The 20,478-nt window shown below is 45.2% G+C and overlaps 1 protein-coding gene across 1 annotated transcript; it reads left to right on the forward strand.

The window, feature by feature from the left end:
* Positions 1–478: 478 nt before the first annotated feature.
* Positions 479–19,472, forward strand: LOC311120077 (2-hydroxyacyl-CoA lyase 1-like; the record flags this gene model as incomplete). The annotated part of the gene is made up of 11 exons (XM_084194694.1): positions 479–485; positions 767–783; positions 8,112–8,199; positions 14,964–15,039; positions 15,198–15,270; positions 15,459–15,536; positions 15,713–15,807; positions 16,107–16,219; positions 17,019–17,154; positions 17,502–17,607; positions 19,389–19,472. Coding segments are annotated over 11 exons (873 nt in total), but the record flags the coding sequence as incomplete, so codon positions are not given.
* Between the last annotated feature and the right edge of the window lie 1,006 nt (positions 19,473–20,478).

Raw genomic sequence — 20,478 nt, forward strand, 5'->3', positions numbered from 1 at the left:
GGTGTTTTTCAGAGTCAGTAGAAAGGCCTCTTTAGGGTCCTAAGTTTTCATAACTACCGTCTGTAAGCTGTTAGTGTCTTAATGACCGTTGCACAGGTGCATGTTCATTAAGTGTTTATGGTTCATTGAACAACATTTTACATTTTAGTCATTTAGCAGACACTCTTATCCAGAGCGACTTACAGTTAGTGAGTGCATACATTTTCATACTGGCCCCCCGTGGGAAACAAACCCACAACCCTGGCGTTGCAAGCGCCATGCTCTACCAACTGAGCTACAGGGGACTAGCATGGGAAACAGTGTTTAAACCCTTTACAATGAAGATCTGTGAAGATATTTGGATTTTTACGAATTATCTTTGAAAGATCCTGAAAAAGGGACGTTTTCTTTTTTTGCTGAGTTTATGTATACATTACATGACACAGTAGATATCCATATGACAGCTGGCTCCCCATGGGCAATGTTGACATTTTAAACAATGCTATGTAACTGAACATCTATAATTAGAATTTACTTATAATGAAAGGATAAATGAAAGGCTCCAAGGCGCTAACATGGAGTCCTTTTAAAAGTTGGCAGAATTCTCTAAATATTTGGCTCTGGATAGGCCGAGTCATCTCAAGAGTATTGGAGCCATAGAATTTGAGTGATTATATTCTAATTCTAGAATGATTCATTCTAATTCTGTGATTCTAATTCTATAATTACACATCCTCACACTCACATTATAGCAGTGACCTAAGAGATATTCCTTTTCTCTATCTAGATCCCATAAAGATCACAGTGAGGCTGAGAGACTGACCAAGTTGGACGAGGCTGTTCTAGACACAGATACCCCAACTCAGTCACAGGAGGTTGAAGAAGAGAGTGAGTTGGACGAGGCTGTTGCCATCCCATCTCAGTCGCAGGAGGTTGAAGGAGAGAGTGAGTTGGACGAGGCTGTTGCCATCCCATCTGAGTCGCAGGAGGTTGAAGGAGAGAGTGAGATGGACGAGGCTGTTGCCATCCCATCTCAGTCGCAGGAGGTTGAAGGAGAGAGTGAGTTGGACGAGGCTGTTGCCATCCCATCTCAGTCGCAGGAGGTTGAAGGAGAGAGTGAGTTGGACGAGGCTGTTGCCATCCCATCTCAGTCGCAGGAGGTTGAGGGAGAGAGTGAGTTGGACGAGGCTGTTGCCATCCCATCTCGGTCGCAGGAGGTTGAAGGAGAGAGTGAGTTGGACGAGGCTGTTGCCATCCCATCTCGGTCGCAGGAGGTTGAAGGAGAGAGTGATTTGGACGAGGCTGTTGCCATCCCATCTCAGTCGCAGGAGGTTGAAGGAGAGAGTGAGTTGGACGAGGCTGTTGCCATCCCATCTCAGTCGCAGGAGGTTGAAGGAGAGAGTGAGTTGGACGAGGCTGTTGCCATCCCATCTCAGTCGCAGGAGGTTGAAGGAGAGAGTGAGTTGGACGAGGCTGTTGCCATCCCATCTCAGTCGCAGGAGGTTGAAGGAGAGAGTGATTTGGACGAGGCTGTTGCCATCCCATCTCAGTCACAGGAGGTTGAAGGAGAGAGTGAGTTGGACGAGGCTGTTGCCATCCCATCTCAGTCACAGGAGGTATGATGTATTTTTCTATTACATGGATGACATTTCATTGAGATATTTTGTGTTTTAATGACGCAAAATTGAATTCCAGCCTAACTCTGCTTTCTGTTGTCGCCATCAGGCTGCAGTGGTGACCTTCACTACCGTGACCCACAAGGATGAAACTTCCCAGACCAGTCTCACCCTCAGCAGGGGAAAGAGAAGCTACCCAGACCTACACACCTTTGTGCAGGACATGAAGGACGAGTAAGTTGCTCTTTGGCTTCCCCATGCATCCCCTAGATATGTTCCCTATCTCAATTGCATACTCCTCGTGTCCTCTCTTCTCAAAACCCATTGGATGAGAAAGCCAGAGGTCCCGCCCTTCTGACCTTCTCATCCAATGGGTTTTGAGAAGGAGGTGAGGAGATTGAGAGTCTCCCATAGTCTCGGGCCAATACAAAGGACTCAACGGACCAAATAACCAATCAGGGATGTCTGGGTGTGGCCTAGTTCCATAGAGGTCCATCCTTAACGTAGTCTAAGATAATAGAGGTAATGTCCATCCATAACGTAATCAAAGATAATAGAGGTAATGTCCATCCATAACGTAATCTAAAATAATAGAGGTAATGTCCATCCATAACGTAATCTAAAATAATAGAGGTAATGTCCATCCATAACGTAGTCTAAGATAATAGAGGTAATGTCCATCCATAACGTAATCTAAGATAATAGAGGTAATGTCCATCCATAACGTAATCTAAAATAATAGAGGTAATGTCCATCCATAACGTAATCTAAAATAATAGAGGTAATGTCCATCCATAACGTAATCTAAAATAATAGAGGTAATGTCCATCCATAACGTAATCTAAAATAATAGAGGTCATGTCCATCCATAACGTAGTCTAAGATAATAGAGGTAATGTCATGTAGTTCATTGTGTACTTGCATTTATTTACTTTTCAGCCATTGGAATCTGCTGAGTGAGAATATGCGTGCCGGGGTGAGTTATAGTCACCTCTAAAGTAGTTAATGTTGGTAAAATGGACCAAACATTCATTTGTGGAAATCCTGCAGGACCTTTAATCCTGAACCACTGCTTTAATTGACTAGCTTGAGTAAATGGTTCTAAGTTTTATATCAGTGCAGCCCCTTTAACAAACTAACTCTGGATGGTCTTTTAACATTGCAGATGAGCAGACATGAGTTTAGTGCCAAGTGCATGGATATTGTAGCATGGGTGATGGAGTCTACATCCACTGTGGTTGTTCCCGCCCTTGACCTCACCATGCAGATAGAGCTCTCTGATTCGCCAAGCTCTTCTGGATCAGGAAGTAATGAGGCAGGAGAGGTGACCTCTCTTGGCCGCAGCGTCAGATTCAGCTGTAGTGGAGGACCCAGCAGGTGCACCAGCGCCAGAACCGCCTGCAGCACACGCACTCCCACGCCTTTCCCCTCCTCTCACAGGTACCTAGCCCTATCCCCTCCTCTCACAGGTACCTACCCCTCTCCCCTCCTCTCACAGGTACCTAGCCCTATCCATGCCTCTCACAGGTACCTACCCCTCTCCCCTCCTCTCACAGGTACCTAGCCCTATCCATGCCTCTCACAGGTACCTACCCCTATCCCCTCCTCTCACAGGTACCTAGCCCTATCCATGCCTCTCACAGGTACCTAGCCCTATCCCCTCCTCTCACAGGTACCTAGCCCTATCCTCTCCTCTCACAGGTACCTAGCCCTATCCCCTCCTCTCACAGATACCTAGCTCTATCCCCTCCTCTTTTTGCAGGTCTTTCCTGTTATAGGTACAAATATCCATTCCAGATCCACTTAGTGAGAAATACTACTTAGATACTACACAACCACTCTAAAAAGTTTACTCTAAATGTTAATGTTTGGACTGAGTGTGGTTTGAGATGGTTCACAATGCTTCCTTTGAATAACAATAACAAGGTTGAGTTTGTGTCCCAAATTCTTGGATCATATTTTTTTATTTTGTTACCATGTATTATTAATTTCTATTGTGCATTCTGCAGGTGTTTGACCTCTTTGCTGAGTGAGGACAATGAGCGATATGTCTCCTCACCTGAGGGTGGCGATAGAGAGATGAGACACAGACCACACTCAGCACCACTGAGATCTGTGTTTGGCATTTCTGAGGACTCTGTCTTCGACATGGTCCAGAGCGGCCAGTCGCAGGGCGACATCGTACCGCCGCCCAAACGGAGTAGACAGGAGAAATACAGACCTAGCAAAATGTCAACGGACGGCAAGTTTATGATGGGTATTGTCGAGTTGGTTATAAACCTTCTCAACTCCAGATGGGCTGAGCTAATGCGAAGTGTCAGTCAGGGAACTCTAGTTCTGCTGACTGGAAGTATCTCAGCAAGTCAACAGTTTGCCCAAGAGATGCTAAGCATGGCGACTTCTAAGATGTATTCCCATGCCATAGAGCATATTGCGCTCGGCCACAAGTCTCCCCTTGAGTTAGAGACGGAGCTTGAGGCCATCTTGGGTCCTCTGGCTGGACAGGTCATAGTCATCATCATAGATAGCATCATCAAGGCTAAAACCAACGGAGGAAATGAGGGGAGAGCGACCAGCCCCTTGACCTATTTTCTAACTGCCATTTCGGCAGAAATACAAAGCCTAGTGGTTCACAGATCGGCTAGCAGACCATCCACCAGACTGTCCAACAACGACCCACTGCTGAACATTTCCAAGTCGAAGGTCTTAAGATCAGTTCTGCTCAAAATGGCAGAGCTCTTTGGCCAAGGTCCAAGTGAAACCTGTCTAGTTCCACTAGTCCAGAGTCAGTCCAACAACTCCATTTGCGACTGGACTGTGAATGCAGGCACCATTCATCCAAGTACATTTCTGTCCGACAACAGAATGATAGAAGTGTCATCCGATGTTGTGGATCTTGTACTTGAGGTTTTTTGGATAACAGGATTTTTGGATAACAGGAACCCGTCAAGGCCACAGAGTGCCTGCTCCCACAACTCAGCTAGTGGAGCAATAGATATGAGAGCTCTTGCTGGGGACTTGGTCAGACAGGTGTCTGTCAAACTCAGCCCGTTTGTCTCTGAGAGTCAACTCTCCACCATGTCCATGACAGATCTGTCATCATCTTTTTCTGACTCCACCTTGAAGCAGTTGTGTTCTCGCTCTGTTGTTGCTCTGGTAACTGCCTGTCAAGCAATCAAAACAGAGCTCGAGAACCAGAGACCTACCAACCTGGCAGCCAGAGACCTACTATCGTCTCTGGTAGAGACCATTGAGGACATGGATATCTCTGACATCCTCCGGGGCCCGTCGGCCATTTTGGAGGTGGCTGCTGTGATAAAGCACCCAGAGATGTCCACCTCGACAATATACAGATCTCTGCTTCTCGACTCATCTCTCGCCTCCTCTAAGATGGTCACTGAGAGCATTATCTTCAACAACCCATGCCCATCAGAGGAGAATGTGAGTATTCAGAAGGAGCTCCCTGCTGATAAAGTTGACATCCTCCATGGTCAACCAGTGGAGGAGTATATTGTCAAAGCTGAGCAATGCATCACTCAGGTCATTCAGGATGCAGCTGTGACATATACTGCTGCGCTGGATAAAACCGACACTTGTGGGAAACTGTCGGAAATCCTATCTGTCCATGTTTCCTCAGAGAATATTGAGGAGGCATCCTCTGATCTCTTTGGTGGAATTATTTCCGACCTGCTTGAGGTATATGAGGTCAATAAGGCCTCCAAGCGTACGAAATCAGGTCGCAAAATGTTCTGGGTGGAAGTGAGTTCAGGTTCCCAGAAGATTTATACCAAAACCCTGGACAAACTAAGGAAGCTGTTCACCTCCCACCATCTCACTGAGGGAAAAAATACTCCTGTGCAAATCGAGCTTTCTGCAACTGGACTACTTGTAACTGAGGCCACTGTGCAGGAATCTCCTGTAACTGAGGCCACTTTGGCAGTGTCTCCTGTACAGAAGACAGACAGTAAGACCCCTTCTAAGTCCTCAGCCTCAGCCTACCAGCTCACCCTCGACACCTGCACTAAAGGGGTAATCAAACAGGTGATCTCGGTGCTGAGGGTGGACACTTCAAAGGAAAACTGCTCCGCTTCCGTTGGGGAGAGCACGTCAAATTCATCCTTCGACTTCAACCAGAAGTTGGACTCGATAATTTCGAAATTGGAGGACCTCACCATTTCGAGTGATGTGACGTCAGCCGAGATTGCCACACTCACGCGATCTCTTAGTGCAGCCAGCAGAACCTCTAACATTTCTATCCAGAGCTTTCACAGTGCTGAGTTCCGAGCTAAGGCCAAACACATTGTGAATGAGACCATTCTCAGAGCTGCTAGCAAAGCCAGCCATTCTTTGCTACAGAGCATGCCTAGCACCACCTTCTCACACCATGCGGTTTCTACAGCCGAAGATATAGTAAATATTATCATGCAAGACCTTGAAAGTGTATCCCAGTACACTGTGGACGACGCAGACTCCTTCCCACTAGGAGAGAAAAAGCTGGAGTTCCAGCTCAAACCCAGAGTTGTCTTTGACAACTTATTGGATGCTGCTCAAACCATGTACCACAGAGTAAAGGATAGACTGAACATCTTTTTCTCTTTTCCACCAGTGTCAGTCACCACAGCCAAATATGTGCTGGACTCCACCCCTGTGGAGACACTCAGACGTTCTAAGTCCGCTGACACTGCTCTTGTTGAGGACAGGAGCCGCCCTCCGTCTGTGAGAAGTGAGAAGCCTTTGTCAAAAGTCTGTTTGGCTAAAAGGTCTAAAACCCTTCTGTCTTCGAGTGGCTCTTCAACAGACCACCATGTAATTGACACATGCAGTGAGGATGTCACTCTGCCCACCAGGAGTATGTCAGTTGTGAGCAACAACAGTTTGAAGAGAGCCTCTCCTCTCCACGGCAGTGGATTGAGTGAAAGTTGCAAACCTCTTGTGGCTCTAAAAGACGTAACAGTGGCAGTCAGCCAAGAAGGCTTTAGCAAAACTGCAAAGAAGACGCTCAGCTTGATCCTAAATGTGATCAAGTGTAGATTGGCCAACTCTGAGAGTTCATCTGTTGGGCAGATTGCAAGTGAGGAGTGTCTGATAGCCACTAACATGTTAGACTCTGTACTGGAGAGCCTTGACCAGTTGCCTGACATGAGCGCTGCCGATGAGATCACAAGGACAGAATCCCATACCTCAATCGCAATGGACGAGACAGGTTCACGGTCAATGCTTGTGAGCCAACAAGAAATAAACATATCTGACACCAATATCATAGTGAAAACTATAATGGACACATTGAAGACGGACGACCCAGAGATGACTTCAGCAGAAGAACATCTGGATAGGCTCCTGTCAGTTGAAGCCCTTCAAGGTGCATCTGGCAACCTGATCGCAAAGGTCCATGGTCTCATTCAGGAGATAACCATAAACCGTCAGCTTCAATCCATGGTTGGCCACAGAAGCCTCTCTCAACCAGCGCTGCCTAAACCAGCCCTGAGGAAGCTGTCAAAGGACGATGCCTCAGAGCTCATTTACAACTTTGCCCAGACTTCTGTTAGGAGACTCCTGGGGCAGTGTATGGGAAGGCCTTTGCCACCATCAGCTGAAAGGGTTTTGGATCAGGTCATCAAGTTGATGACAGACGTGGTGATGGACAGCCTGACTTATGTGTCCAAGTCTACAATGGAGGATGGTAAGTGAAAGTACCTCTTTTCATCTGCATAGGACTTAATTGTAACATGATGCTCAATACATTGCGTTTTATGATGTAAAATTCACTGGTTGTGTCCAAAATGGCACCTTCTTCCATATTTAGTGCACTACTTTTGACCAGACCCTATGGGTCCTGGTCAAAAGTAGTGCACTATAAAGTGAAGAGAATGCCATTTGGGATGCAGTGACTGACTTCAATGGCTGCGTCCTCTTCTCCCAGTTATTGTACACAGGTCGGTCACACTAGCGTGCTCTTCTCACTCAGACACCAGCAATGCCACAAGTGACATCACTCATGGTGTTGTAGCTGACCTTAATGCTACTGAGGAATTCCCTGCCAGGAGCCTTAGCCCGGCTGATGTAAAGGCTGACGGCATGGCCCGCCTTCCCTCTGCCAGAGGGGAAGAGACTAAGAAGAACAGGAAGTGGCGTTTCCTACCGAAAATGCATAAGTTTCCAAAGATCATGATTAAGGTAGGGTGCTCTGTGTTTTGAGATTACATCTGTAAGGCGGGGCTGAATTTTACCCTACAGATTCACTACACCCCTATTGTCTCTCAGCATTAGAACAAAACTGTTGTCATTGTCTTTAGGAGGTTGAGTGAGGACGCTGTAATGCAATCCTAATACACATGGGAGCGAGTCAATGGCTATGTCCCAAATGGCACCCTATTCCCTATATAGTGCACTACTTTTTACCAGCGCTCTATGGGCCCTTTTCAAAAGTAGTGCCTTGCGTAGCGAATAGGGTGCATTTTGGGTGGCACACTCTGTATTTTACACAGGCTCAGTTGTCCTGATGTGTTTTGTCAACAGCTGTTCAAGACAAAAGGGGAACCGAAGAGCCACCCTAAACAGGATGCACTGCCTACCAAACGTCTCAGAGAGACTCATATTTCACAGGGTAAGTGATAAGCATCGATAATGTCATATTGATGTATCACCCTATGACAAGCTTGTTAAAACAGTGACAACAGATACAGGCAGACCGACGGACAGACAGGCAGACGGACAGGCAGGCAGACAGACAGACAGGCAGGCAGGCAGGCAGACGGACAGGCAGACAGACAGACAGACAGACAGACAGACAGACAGACAGACAGACAGACAGGCAGACGGACAGGCAGGCAGACGGACAGGCAGGCAGACAGACAGACAGGCAGACAGGCAGACAGACGGACAGGCAGACGGACGGGCAGGCAGACAGACAGACAGGCAGGCAGGCAGACGGACAGGCAGGCAGACGGACAGGCAGGCAGACGGACAGACACAAACACACACATTCATTTTCTGATTATGAAATGTTCTTATGACAGATGCTGAGTGTGAGGTTCCAGAGGTTCCATCCACTTCCCCTCCCAAGGAGGACCTGACAACCACACCGGCCCCTGCTCCCCAGGAGTCCCAGTCCCGTAAACGCCCACTCATAGTCAGGGTGTTACACGCTCTCTCCAGAGCCATCTCCAAACCATTCAGAGGAGCTTCTGGGAAGAAGAATTAGCCAAATGCCTGATTTTATTAATATTATATTTTAATCAGAGCCTTTATTTAATAAAACATTACTGCATTGATTTCTGTCTATAGTAGTCTTCATGTATGTGCAAGATAACGGTAAAGTACTTCAAATCACATAGTCAAAAGTATTCATAGTGAAGTACCGTTTATGATTATTGATTGTGGAAATACACATAATACAGAAAAGTTGTTGTCACATACAAAGACAGACATAAAGGAGAACTCCGTAGACCAGTCACATTCTCAAGCCATAACTAAATCCATGAATGGATCTCCTATAAGATGACAGGAGAACATTTGTAACACTTTCTATGAATCCAGGCTCTGTCGCAGCCGGCCGCGACCGGGAGACTCATGGGCGGCGCACAATTGGCCCAGCATCGTCCAGGGTAGGGGAGGGAATGGCCGGCAGGGATGTAGCTCAGTTGATAGAGCATGGCGTTTGCAACGCCAGGGGAGTGGGTTCGTTTCCCACGGGGGGCCAGTAAAAAAAAATATATACATATATATATTTATTCACTAACTGTAAGTCGCTCTGGATAAGAGCGTCTGCTAAATGACAAAAAAAAAAAAAAAAAAAAAAAAAAAAAAGCCTATATCTATAATGCATACACTCAAGTCATTTACATTTTACATTTTAGTCATTTAGCAGAAGCTCTTATCCAGAGCGACTTACAGTTAGTGAGTGCATAATTTTTATTTTTTTTCATACTGTCATACACTCATAATGACTTAATTGAGTTAAGTGTTAAGTTAAGTGCAGTTATAAACACATAATGAGGGCTTATTATGTATTTCTTGCAATAAAAAAAGAAAAATGCTACTAGTTTATTAAATATTCATGACTGCTATTGCACGGCTCATGTCCACACTTCTGTACAATAGGGGGCAGTAATGCACCATAACGTTGGATGCCAACTGTCTATAAACCCCACTGAAGAAGAAAAAGCTACTCATGTAATGCATGCTGGAAAGCAGACAAAAACTAATGATTTGCAAGAGATCTAAACACGATTTATAAGCTACTGAACAACAAGTCCAAGAAAGCATTGCTAACCGCGTTTGCACTTTGAACAGATTTCTCGACAATAATAATGGAAGATGTGACTGGGGCTCAGCTCATTGCAGAGGCACTAAAAGCTCAGGTGAAGTGTGTGCAATTTATATAAAACAGTGTTATACTGTGTAACCGTGTTGCTAAGAATATATTAGTCGCTGATCATGTCCTTGGCAGTGAGAATGTAGCACTACGAGTTGTGAAAGTGTGCCATAGGTCATTGCACTGGTATAGCTAACTATTAATATTGTTGTAGAAAAACATTTAGATGTTTATGTGGAATAGCATATGTTAACATAGTGAGTTTTTGTCCTGGGTCCGCCTGGGTCCTGCAGTCGGTGAAAAGCAATTGCACTGCCTGCATCTCAGAACTGCGGCTGCCTTGATCTCATGAGGTTATCGTTGCCCGCGTGTGCATGACGTCAGAGAAAGTCGGGATCAAGTCGGACACAAATCTAACCAGCATGCATTGGGCGGTGATCGCTGGTAATCGATTCTGCGCAGACCTGGCTCATCTCAAATGGGCCTCTTGTCTATGATCTGTCGGCATGGTTATACTGGCCTGTGGCCTTCTTGGAGGCCTTGATGATATCGGAGGGGGGCTCCCATTTGAAGCAGGGCTCCAGATTGGCCATCTTTATGGTCATTATTGAGGACAGGGTGCCATCCAATGCTAGGCTGTTTCTTCTCTTGGTTTTGTTCAGTCCCACAACTGAAAACACCCTCTCAGCATCTGCGTTTGCATGGGGCAACACCAGGACAAGCTTGGCGACGGCAGCAAGCCTCTCGAATTCTTTGGCTCCTGTCACCTATGGAAAATGCACCAAAACACAATGGAAAAACATACCTTGATTTTTTATTGATTAATACTGTGAATATACTGTAGGTTGATCCATTAACAAAGTTCAGATAAAAACATGCATAATTTGAAACATGCATGACACATATATGCATGCAACAATTTTAAGCAACAGATGTAGCCAAGCCACACCTGCCAAAAGAAAAGACAAAAAAGGAAAAAAAAATTACATTATGCTTCCGGGTTGCCATTTCAGCCCAGAAGCTTTCCATTTCAGTTTAGTCCTGCAGGGATATCATTGGCATGGTCTGATAATTTAGAAACTCCTCACCCAGAAGGTCATGCTCCTCTGGCGTGCTTGATCAGTGGCTCTTCCAGTGGCAGCTTCTTAAGTGCATAGTCCACAGCACTTGTCAGGAAACACAACACAGCTTCATGGAATGAATCCACCTGCTGTGGTGTGATGTCACCCTCGTCGAGTAATCTGTTAATTTTAGCCCTGGTTGTGAACCCAATACAGCATATCGGTATAATGTACAAGGCTAAATATCACATATCACAGTGTTTGATCATAATAATAGTCAAATACTAACCTGGTAAATGGTTTGCCTTTTCTTCAAAGGCAATTTCACAAGGCTCCTCATGGCACTGCAGAGCTGCTGGAACCATAAACTTGGAACATAGCTTGCGTACGAATTTCACCATCTATAACAGACATTTACAAAAATTGTAGGTGAAACCTGTTTTAGAGGACCCCTGCAGATATCAGCAAGAAACACAGAATGGAAAAAAACTGCAAAATCCAATCCCACCTCATCATGTAACAAAAATATTGATGACTGCTCTCTCTGAAGCAGCAAGTTGAAAGAAGTGAAAGTTGGTACGGTGGCTTGGAAGAACAGCAGGTACACTTCTGTCATGGGGACAGTGAATGTCTGCACAAGTCTCTTGAACCTGGCCTGATTTTCATCTTGAATCAATCAATAAATAACACAAAACAAGAGGTTGTCATTAATACAAGTATGTGACTAACAATCCATGTAGTTGCTGCATAATGAAATTGAAAATTGATGACCATACTAGCAGATTTGTAGTAGCTGGCCAGAGGTTCATACAGCCTCAGGATCCTGGTCACACAACGTTCAAGGCTTAGCCAACGGACCGAGATATGCAGGAGGACCTCCATGTACTCCGCTTCATGGAGCTCACAAAACTCTGTTTTAGACATTAAATCCATATCATATATTTTCTACAGCTCAGCATTTCAGTATTACACTTAATAGTATCAAACATGCATACCTGACAGGTATCCTTTCCGATTTGAGCTACCCTTGAACCAGTAACCGATGTCCACTACCATATCCTCAAAATCAAAACCGGACACCTGCAATGCATAAATCAATCGTAACGCATTCAGTCAATGCACGTAATTAGGATACAAATAAAAAGTTACATGTAAAGATAAATCAGGCCTTAACTCACTTTAAAACATCTTTAAAAAATCCCACTCCTGCAGCTTTGGCGGTGTTATGTGCCACATGACAAGGATAACCATGAATATAGGTGTTGGGATGCTTCTGGAGCACCCTAGAGGCAATGGGATTACGTGGTCCAATGTTCACAGCTGCATTGTAAACTGAGAGACCAATGCAGTTCTCCCAAGGGATGCCATGCTCCTCTATGGTGGAGTTAATTTTGGTGAAGATCTCACTTGCTGGCCCACATCTCCTCCCACTTGTTGTGCACATATTTAAGAACTGGTGGACAACTTTGCTGCCCATGAAGACCCGGACAGTAAGCGGGTTCATCTTTTCCACTCCTATAATGACAAGTTAGAATCATACAGATGTTCATGTTATTAGATGTTTAAAAATACACAAAGCACATGTTTTGCAGATGAGAAAAATCTCAAATAGTTTGTGAAATACCAGTGTCATTCGACCCATCCGTAACAAGGGTATACGGGGCTTTTTTCATCTCCTTCACAAGCTCCTGTGTGAAATATGGTGCGAGTGCTTCATTGGTAATGCAGGATGACTTAGTCCTGGCACACCTGTACTCCTGCGCTGTCTTCGAATCTCCGAAACATTATTTTAGGAGAGGCCCCAGGTGGTCCGCAAAGGCTAGGGGGACGTTGTGAACTACCAACCCAGCTGTCATTTTGACCTCAGCCCTTCTTGTCTGTAAGAAATTAAAAATTATTAATCCTCCCAAAAGACCATAGTTTATTTAAAATAGACGCCTGCGATAATAGGGCACAGGTAAAAAACACATTCAGCAACTAAGATCTCAAATTAAGAAAACTGGACTGTACTACACTGAAATACAAACCACAAATTAGTCAAAACTATCAACCATGACTTTACCGTGATCAACTAGAACACAAAACTCTTGATTGAACCTTGACAGAATCATTACACATATCATACCTTAACCTCTTGTGCAGACATACCCCCAACAGATGGAACGGCCATTGCATATTGGGATATTGTGGCTGTGGACAGGAGAGCTCGTTGCTTATCTTGGTGGCCTTTTGCTTTTTATATGGCGCACTACATCTGTCACACCCTGGTGGCAACATGAGTTTTCAATACGGCAGACTGCACACCAGTAGTGCGTGTTGAGGCTCCCTCTGGTAATAAATGGCCATGAAGAGGTCCACTCATTTTTGAAAATGGATCTATATGTTGCTGCTCCAGCCAGAGCACGACTCTTCTGGCCCTGCTGTTGGATTGGGGGGGTCTCTTCTTTCTGTCCCTCTGTGTCTTCTTCCATCTGCCCTGTTGGTTGTTCTATTTGTCCTGTCTGTTGCTCCTCTGCATGTGCGTCAATCTGTCCTGTCTGTTGCTCCTCTGCTTGTTTGTCAGTCTGTCCTGTCTCCTGCTCTCTCTGTCCTTTGTGTTGCTCCTCTGTCTGTTGTCCTGTCGTTTCTATCAATCGTTCTGGCTGTTCTGTCAGTGTGTTTGTCTGTCTTTTCTCACTTGGCTGGTTCTTTAAATAAAATAAAAGGTTTCGCTTTTGTCCTGGCAAAGGTCTCTTACGGGACATCTTTGAAACCTTAAACAATTAAAATGGTCATGTTGGTTTAATAACTCTACTCTCAGTTACAAAAACATACCTACTTCTATTGCACACATTTCCTGTATTTATGTTAAATTCTTTGGAATACATCTTACCTGTTCGAAATCAGCTGAGTTTACATTCACCACACTAAATCATGTTCACACGCACAAACAAATAATTTATTTCAAGATTTAAAGTTTAAGAGAGTGAGTATTCAATTGGACGACATTTCATTGTTACATACCTAGTCTCAGCTCAGCTTCTTATCAGACTTCTTCAGGGCGGCAGGTAGCTTAGTGGGTAAGAGCGTTGTGCCAGTAACCGAAAGGTTGCTGGTTCTAATCCCTGAGCCGACTAGGTGAAAAATCTGTCGATGTGCCCTTGAGCAAGGCACTTAACCCTAATTGCTCCTGTAAGTCGCTCTGGATAAGAGCGTCTGCTAAATGACAAAAAAAAAAAAAAGTAGTGACCTGCTCATCTTATGTTGACTTTCACGGCAATGGTATCTCTTCTTCTGTCGCTAACTTCGGGGTGCAGCACATATGGTTCATTGGCGCTCATCAGCGCCATCTACCGTCGGGGAGTTTGAAAAAAGGAACGAACGAGTCTCTGCCGATTTTTTTTGCTTGAGAAATTGGATGTGTGGCGTGAGTGCGTGTGAAAACAGGCAAAAACGTGTGTCACACGGCGAAAGCGTGAGAGTTGGCAGCTCTGTGTTAACACCCTTGTTGATGCATGCCAATGTGTGTGTCAATGCAAAGAAAATCTAAACTACATTGTAACAATTCATATACAATTCAGAATGAAAATGTATGCACTCACTAACTGTAAGTCGCTCTGGATAAGAGCGTCTGCTAAATGACTAAAAATGTTTTAAAAAATGTAAATATACTGTATCTACATGTATCTCTCTACAGAATGTAGAATATATGTTTGGAATAGTTGGTGTTCCAGTCATTGAAGTAGCTATGGCAGCTCAAGCCTCAGGAATCAAGTATGTGGGAATGCGCAATGAACAAGCCCTAAGCCACCTTTTTATTACTAAACCAGCTCTCCCCAAATCATGTGATATTAACTACCCTTACATAGACTACAGGAGCGTGTAGTGTGTGAGGGTCAGTTTCATAGCTTTTTTGCATTGCTAATTATGTCTGCCTGTCTGTCTGACCCTTTGTGTGTCTGTCTGCCTGTCTTCCTGTCTTTCCCTCTGTCTGTCTGTTCCTCTCCAGTCCAGGTGCATGTCTGGTTGTGTCTGGACCGGGACTCATCCATTCACTTGGTGCAATGGCCAATGCTAACATGAACTGCTGGTATGCTAGAACTCCACAAACAGAAGACCCTACTACTCATGTTCAGTGGCCTTTCAAAAGAAGGGATGCTATCCGCACACTGCAAAAAATGATCTGAGGACTCCAAACTATCTCAGCTTGTCAGTTGATGTCATTGTGTGATACCTCTCTCTCTGTAGGCCTGTGATTGTTATTGGAGGCTCCTCTGATAAAAACCAAGAGACCACTGGGGCGTTTCAAGAGTTTCCACAGGTACCGATTCAACCATGACATTTATGACTATTGAACATTAGGGGATGGTATCCCGGGACACAGATTAAGCCTAGTCATGACCTAAAAAGCAAACTCAATAGAGAATCTCTGTCTGGGAAACTGGCCCTAGCAGTTTAATTGCTGAAAGAGGAAATCATTTGTTATTTGTGGTCCTCTTTCTCTGTCAGGTGGAGGCATGCAGATTGTACAGTAAGTTCTCTGCTAGGTCTAGCAGTCTGGATATGATCTCCTCAGTGGTAGAGAAGGTATACAGTCTACTCTGACTCCCTCTGTGTAGTCCTCTTCATATCATTTGGTATCACCTGCAATTGTCTGTTTTCTGACCTCTAATTTTCCAGCTTAGCAAGGTACCTTAACTGCTTCATAAGAGCACAGCACAGCCTTAATTGATCTGAATGGAAGGGTGTTTGGTCTGTCTAAGGCAGCACGCACTAGCATGTATGGACGTCCAGGTGCTGTATACGTAGACATATCTGGGGACATGGTCAATGCTAAATTGGACAGGAGCAGAGCCAGGTTAGTGGCCATCACTGTCTTTCATCCATTTAAAATGTATACTAATGCGTTACTGTTGAATATGTATACCTCTGAATTCACATCACCGTAGTCATTTTTATTTTATTTTGTTATACCTTTTAACGTCTGAAGTGAACCAGAAATTAAATTACTTAGAAAATATAGCACTATATCAAAATATTCTCATCAGAGAATAGCAATAAGCCTCGATAGACCTTCATGATGTATTTACATATGCAATACAGTTGCTAGGTAACATGTTTAATGTTTGACCTATTATTTATTATTTCCTTTGTCAGAGAGGTGCCCTGTAGTCCACCTCCTCCTGTGAGTATGGCTGACCATATGGCGATCACAGAAGCACTGGCGGTCCTGAAAGGAGCCAAACGGCCTTTACTCATCATTGGCAAATGTAGGCATTGCTTTTTTAATAGCCAGATAATCTGGGGGAAACAGAACTAAAATGTTGCATAATTGCGTCAGATACTTGGTTAAGGTCTGGGGAGATGTTAAGAGAAAGATACTAACGCCACTTGCGAAGTTTCCACCCCCCTAAACGGAAACTCTCTGCAAGTTTCAGGCAAGTTTATGGGCCAAATGTCCCCTCCCCTTCTGAAATTGAAAAGATGCGAGTACCTGCGAAATCGTGATTTGTCCAAATGATTAGTGGTGAAAAATCAGCGTACCGGAACAAAGTTGTCACATCCCAGTCTGTTGACAGACGCTACTTCCAGTTATGTTACGTGCGTCTGTCCAGGAGAGATCAATAGCCAGGTGAGACGCACTGTAACACATATAGCACTGTACCACAGCCGGGGCGGCAAGTAGCTTAGTGGTTAAGAGCGTTGTGCCAGTAACCGAAAGGTCGCTGGTTCTAATCCCCGAGCCGACTAGGTGAAAAATCTGTTGATGTGCCCTTGAGTAAGGCACTTAACCCTAATTGCTCATGTAAGTCGCTCTGGATAAGAGCGTCAGCTAAATGACTAAAATGTAAATGTACCACGGTTCAGTCGAAAATAGGGCCACGTTCAGTAGACAAATGTTGTTGACATGATTTCTCATTCTACCTGTCCGAGAGGCACGTTTGTTCTACATGCTATATTTCTATCTGAACGTTGCACAACGTTTTGCTCAGCTGAATGCATCCCAGTTGTGAAGGCCAGTCTGTTGAAATCCGTGTGGCAGTGCCCTCTGTCTGTGTCCCTCTGCAGGTGCAGCCCATGGAAGAGCAGAGGGGGCTCTGAAGGAGCTGGTGGAGGGGTGTGACCTGCCCTTCCTGCCCACCCCCATGGGTAAAGGGGTGCTGCCTGACGATCACCCCAACTGTGTTGCTGCTGCCCGCTCCAGGTCAGCCTCTCCTTCTCTCAGCTGGCATCATATTCATGTACAGACCATTGACTGTATAAGTAGGACCAATAATTTCCCTGACCATTTGAACGGACCACGAAACTCCTGAAATCCCTATCTATAACTAGTCTCTCCTGGCCAGGTCATGTCAATGTAAACTGGTGTCAATCAAACAACTACACTACTCCTATAACTAGCCTCTTTTCATTACATTTTGTTTTGTCCCTGCTCTCCTCCTCCTCTCTTCCTATCCTCCTCCTCCTCTCTTCCTATCCTCCTCCTCCTCTCTTCCTCCTCCTCCTCCTCTTCCTATCCTCCTGGTTCTATGGTCTTGGTGGGGACTGCAGAGCTCTGCTCCAGTCTGATGTTGTGGTCCTACTTGGTGCCAGACTCAACTGGATCCTGCACTTTGGCCTTCCCCCCAGGTTTGACACCCAAGTAAAGGTCATCCAGCTAGGTCAAAGGTCACCAGTAGGGTTTCTTTTTTTTCCTTCTTTTTTTCGGATTTTCTTCTTATTCCGTTCTGATTTCTGGAATCTTCCAACAGGGATTTCTGGGAATTTTGGGAAAGTAACTGTAATTTTGCAACCCTAGTCACAGGTCATTTCATAGTGAACTACATTTCATTGTAACCAGGTATAAAGGTATTTGACTCAGTCTATTGGATTTAGTCTATCAATTATATAGCTTCTCTATAAGTCTTTGTGGTCTCTCCAAATAATGTCATGGCTGTCTTAGTGCTGTACAGTACATCTATATTTAAGCAATAAGGCCCGAGGGGGTGTGGTATATGGCCAATATACCACGTCTAGGGGCTGTTCTTAAGCACGATGCAACGCGGAGTGCCTCGATACAGCCCTTAGCCGTGGTATATTGGCCCTATACCACAAACCCCAGAGGTGCCTTATTGCTATTATAAACTGGTTACCAACGTAATTCGAACAGTCAAAATACATTTCAAATCAAATCAAATCAAATTTTATTGGCCACATGCGCGGAAATACAACAGGTGCAGACATTACAGTGAAATGCTTACTTACAGCCCTTAACCAACAGTGCATTTATTTTTAACAAAAAAGTAAAAATAAAACAACAACAAAAAAAGTGTTGAGAAAAAAAGAGCAGAAGTAAAATAAAATAACAGTAGGGAGGCTATATATACAGGGGGGTACCGGTGCAGAGTCAATGTGCGGGGGCACCGGCTAGTTGAGGTAGTTGAAGTAATATGTACATGTGGGTAGAGTTAAAGTGACTATGCATAAATAATTAACAGAGTAGCAGCAGCGTAAAAGGATGGGGTGGGGGGGCAGTGCAAATAGTCCGGGTAGCCATGATTAGCTGTTCAGGAGTCTTAAGGCTTGGGGGTAGAAGCTGTTGAGAAGTCTTTTGGACCTAGACTTGGCACTCCGGTACCGCTTGCCGTGCGGTAGCAGAGAGAACAGTCTATGACTAGGGTGGCTGGAGTCTTTGACAATTTTGAGGGCCTTCCTCTGACACCGCCTGGTATAGAGGTCCTGGATGGCAGGAAACTTGGCCCCAGTGATGTACTGGGCCGTACGCACTACCCTCTGTAGTGCCTTGCGGTCGGAGGCCAAGCAGTTGCCATACCAGGCGGTGATGCAACCAGTCAGGATGCTCTCGATGGTGCAGCTGTATAATTTTTTGAGGATCTGAGGACCCATGCCAAATCTTTTCAATCTCCTGAGGGGGAATAGGCTTTGTCGTGCCCTCTTCACGACTGTCTTGGTGTGTTTGGACCATGATAGTTCGTTGGTGATGTGGACACCAAGGAACTTGAAGCTCTCAACCTGTTCCACTACAGCCCCGTCGATGAGAATGGGGGCGTGCTCAGTCCTCTTTTTTTTCCCTGTAGTCCACAATCATCTCCTTTGTCTTGGTCACGTTGAGGGAGAGGTTGTTATCCTGGCACCACACGGCCAGGTCTCTGACCTCCTCCCTCAACGTGACCCATGTTATACGGTCAGATATACCACAGCTTTCAGCCAATCAGCATTCAGGGCTCGAGTCACCCGGTTTATAAAAGGGAACGTGTGTGTGTCAGCCTTAGCATTATGTGGTGCTGCCTGGTTATTTCTGTTGTGTTTAGCTTGAGGTTTGGCCACTCCTCCAGCTGCTGTTACATGTGTCACGCACGGCGCTCTTCCTGTCGTGTCGTTGCTGGTATGTTGTAGTAACGTTCCACATACGTTATTTATGTCAAGGTCAATGTCAAGGTTGATCTGTGTGCTGAGGAGATGGGGAACAACGTGCAACCTGCTGCTGCTCTCCTGGGGGACATCAATACTATTGTCAAGCAGGTAACACAACACAGTCCTGGGGGACTGGAGATCCTGGTTTGAATCCAGGCTCTGTCGTAGCCGGCCGCGACCGGGAGACCCATGGGGCGGCGCACAATTGGACCAGCGTCGCCTAGGGTAGTGGAGGGAATGGCCGGCTCAGTTCGTAGAGCATGGTGTTTGCAACGCCAGGGTTGTGGGTTCGATTCCCACGGGGGGTATGACATTTTTTTATAACGTATGCACTAACTGTAAGTCGCTCTGGATAAGAGCGTCTGCTAAATGAGGGCAATGTGGGGCATTCTTATTTTTCCTCCACTGATGATGATATCCAATCTGTTTATTCTTACTTTTGTGAGTCAGTACCCAAGAACAACACAGTCATTTTTCAGAACACAATGAGAATTACTCAGAATGACAGTTTGTTTTACACCACTGTGCTAGTACAGGATAAAGTTGAGCTGAAGGGGATGTTAGATAGTGGGTCCATGGCTACTACTCTGCGCGCAGATATTGTACCTCGGTTGAGGGAGGCAGGAGTGGTAGAGGGGAACTTTCTAGCTCCTTCAGACATCATCCTGGTGGGTTGTGGTGGGAACAAACTAGCCCAGTGGGCATGTGTGACTTAAAAATTCAACTTTATGGCTTCTGTTATGTAGTCCCAGTGCTTATTGTTGATGGGCAGGTTGATGAACTCATTGTGGGAACTAATGTGTTGAAGTCTCTGATTAGACAGTGAGTTTCTATGTGCTCACGCAGGTGCCCGAGAGCTGTGGCTGCACCAAGGGCTAAGCTATTGTGTGTTGTCTCTTCGTGTACAGGTATGTCATTTATTTTGTCAGAATTATGTTGTATATCATTTTACTTGTATTGTATAGTGTGTTGTTAGGCACTGAATGTGTGCATGCAGCACCTGTTCTCTTTTGCCTGACCTTCAACTAGCAAGGTGCCCGAGAGCTGTGGCTGCACCAAGAGCTAACATATTGTGTGTTGTCTCTTCGTGTGCAGGTCGAATAAAAATTATCCA

The sequence above is a fragment of the Coregonus lavaretus genome (genome assembly GCF_964263955.1).
Source record: "Coregonus lavaretus genome assembly, contig: HAP1_SCAFFOLD_1375, whole genome shotgun sequence".
In the NCBI taxonomy this organism is placed as follows: domain Eukaryota; kingdom Metazoa; phylum Chordata; class Actinopteri; order Salmoniformes; family Salmonidae; genus Coregonus; species Coregonus lavaretus.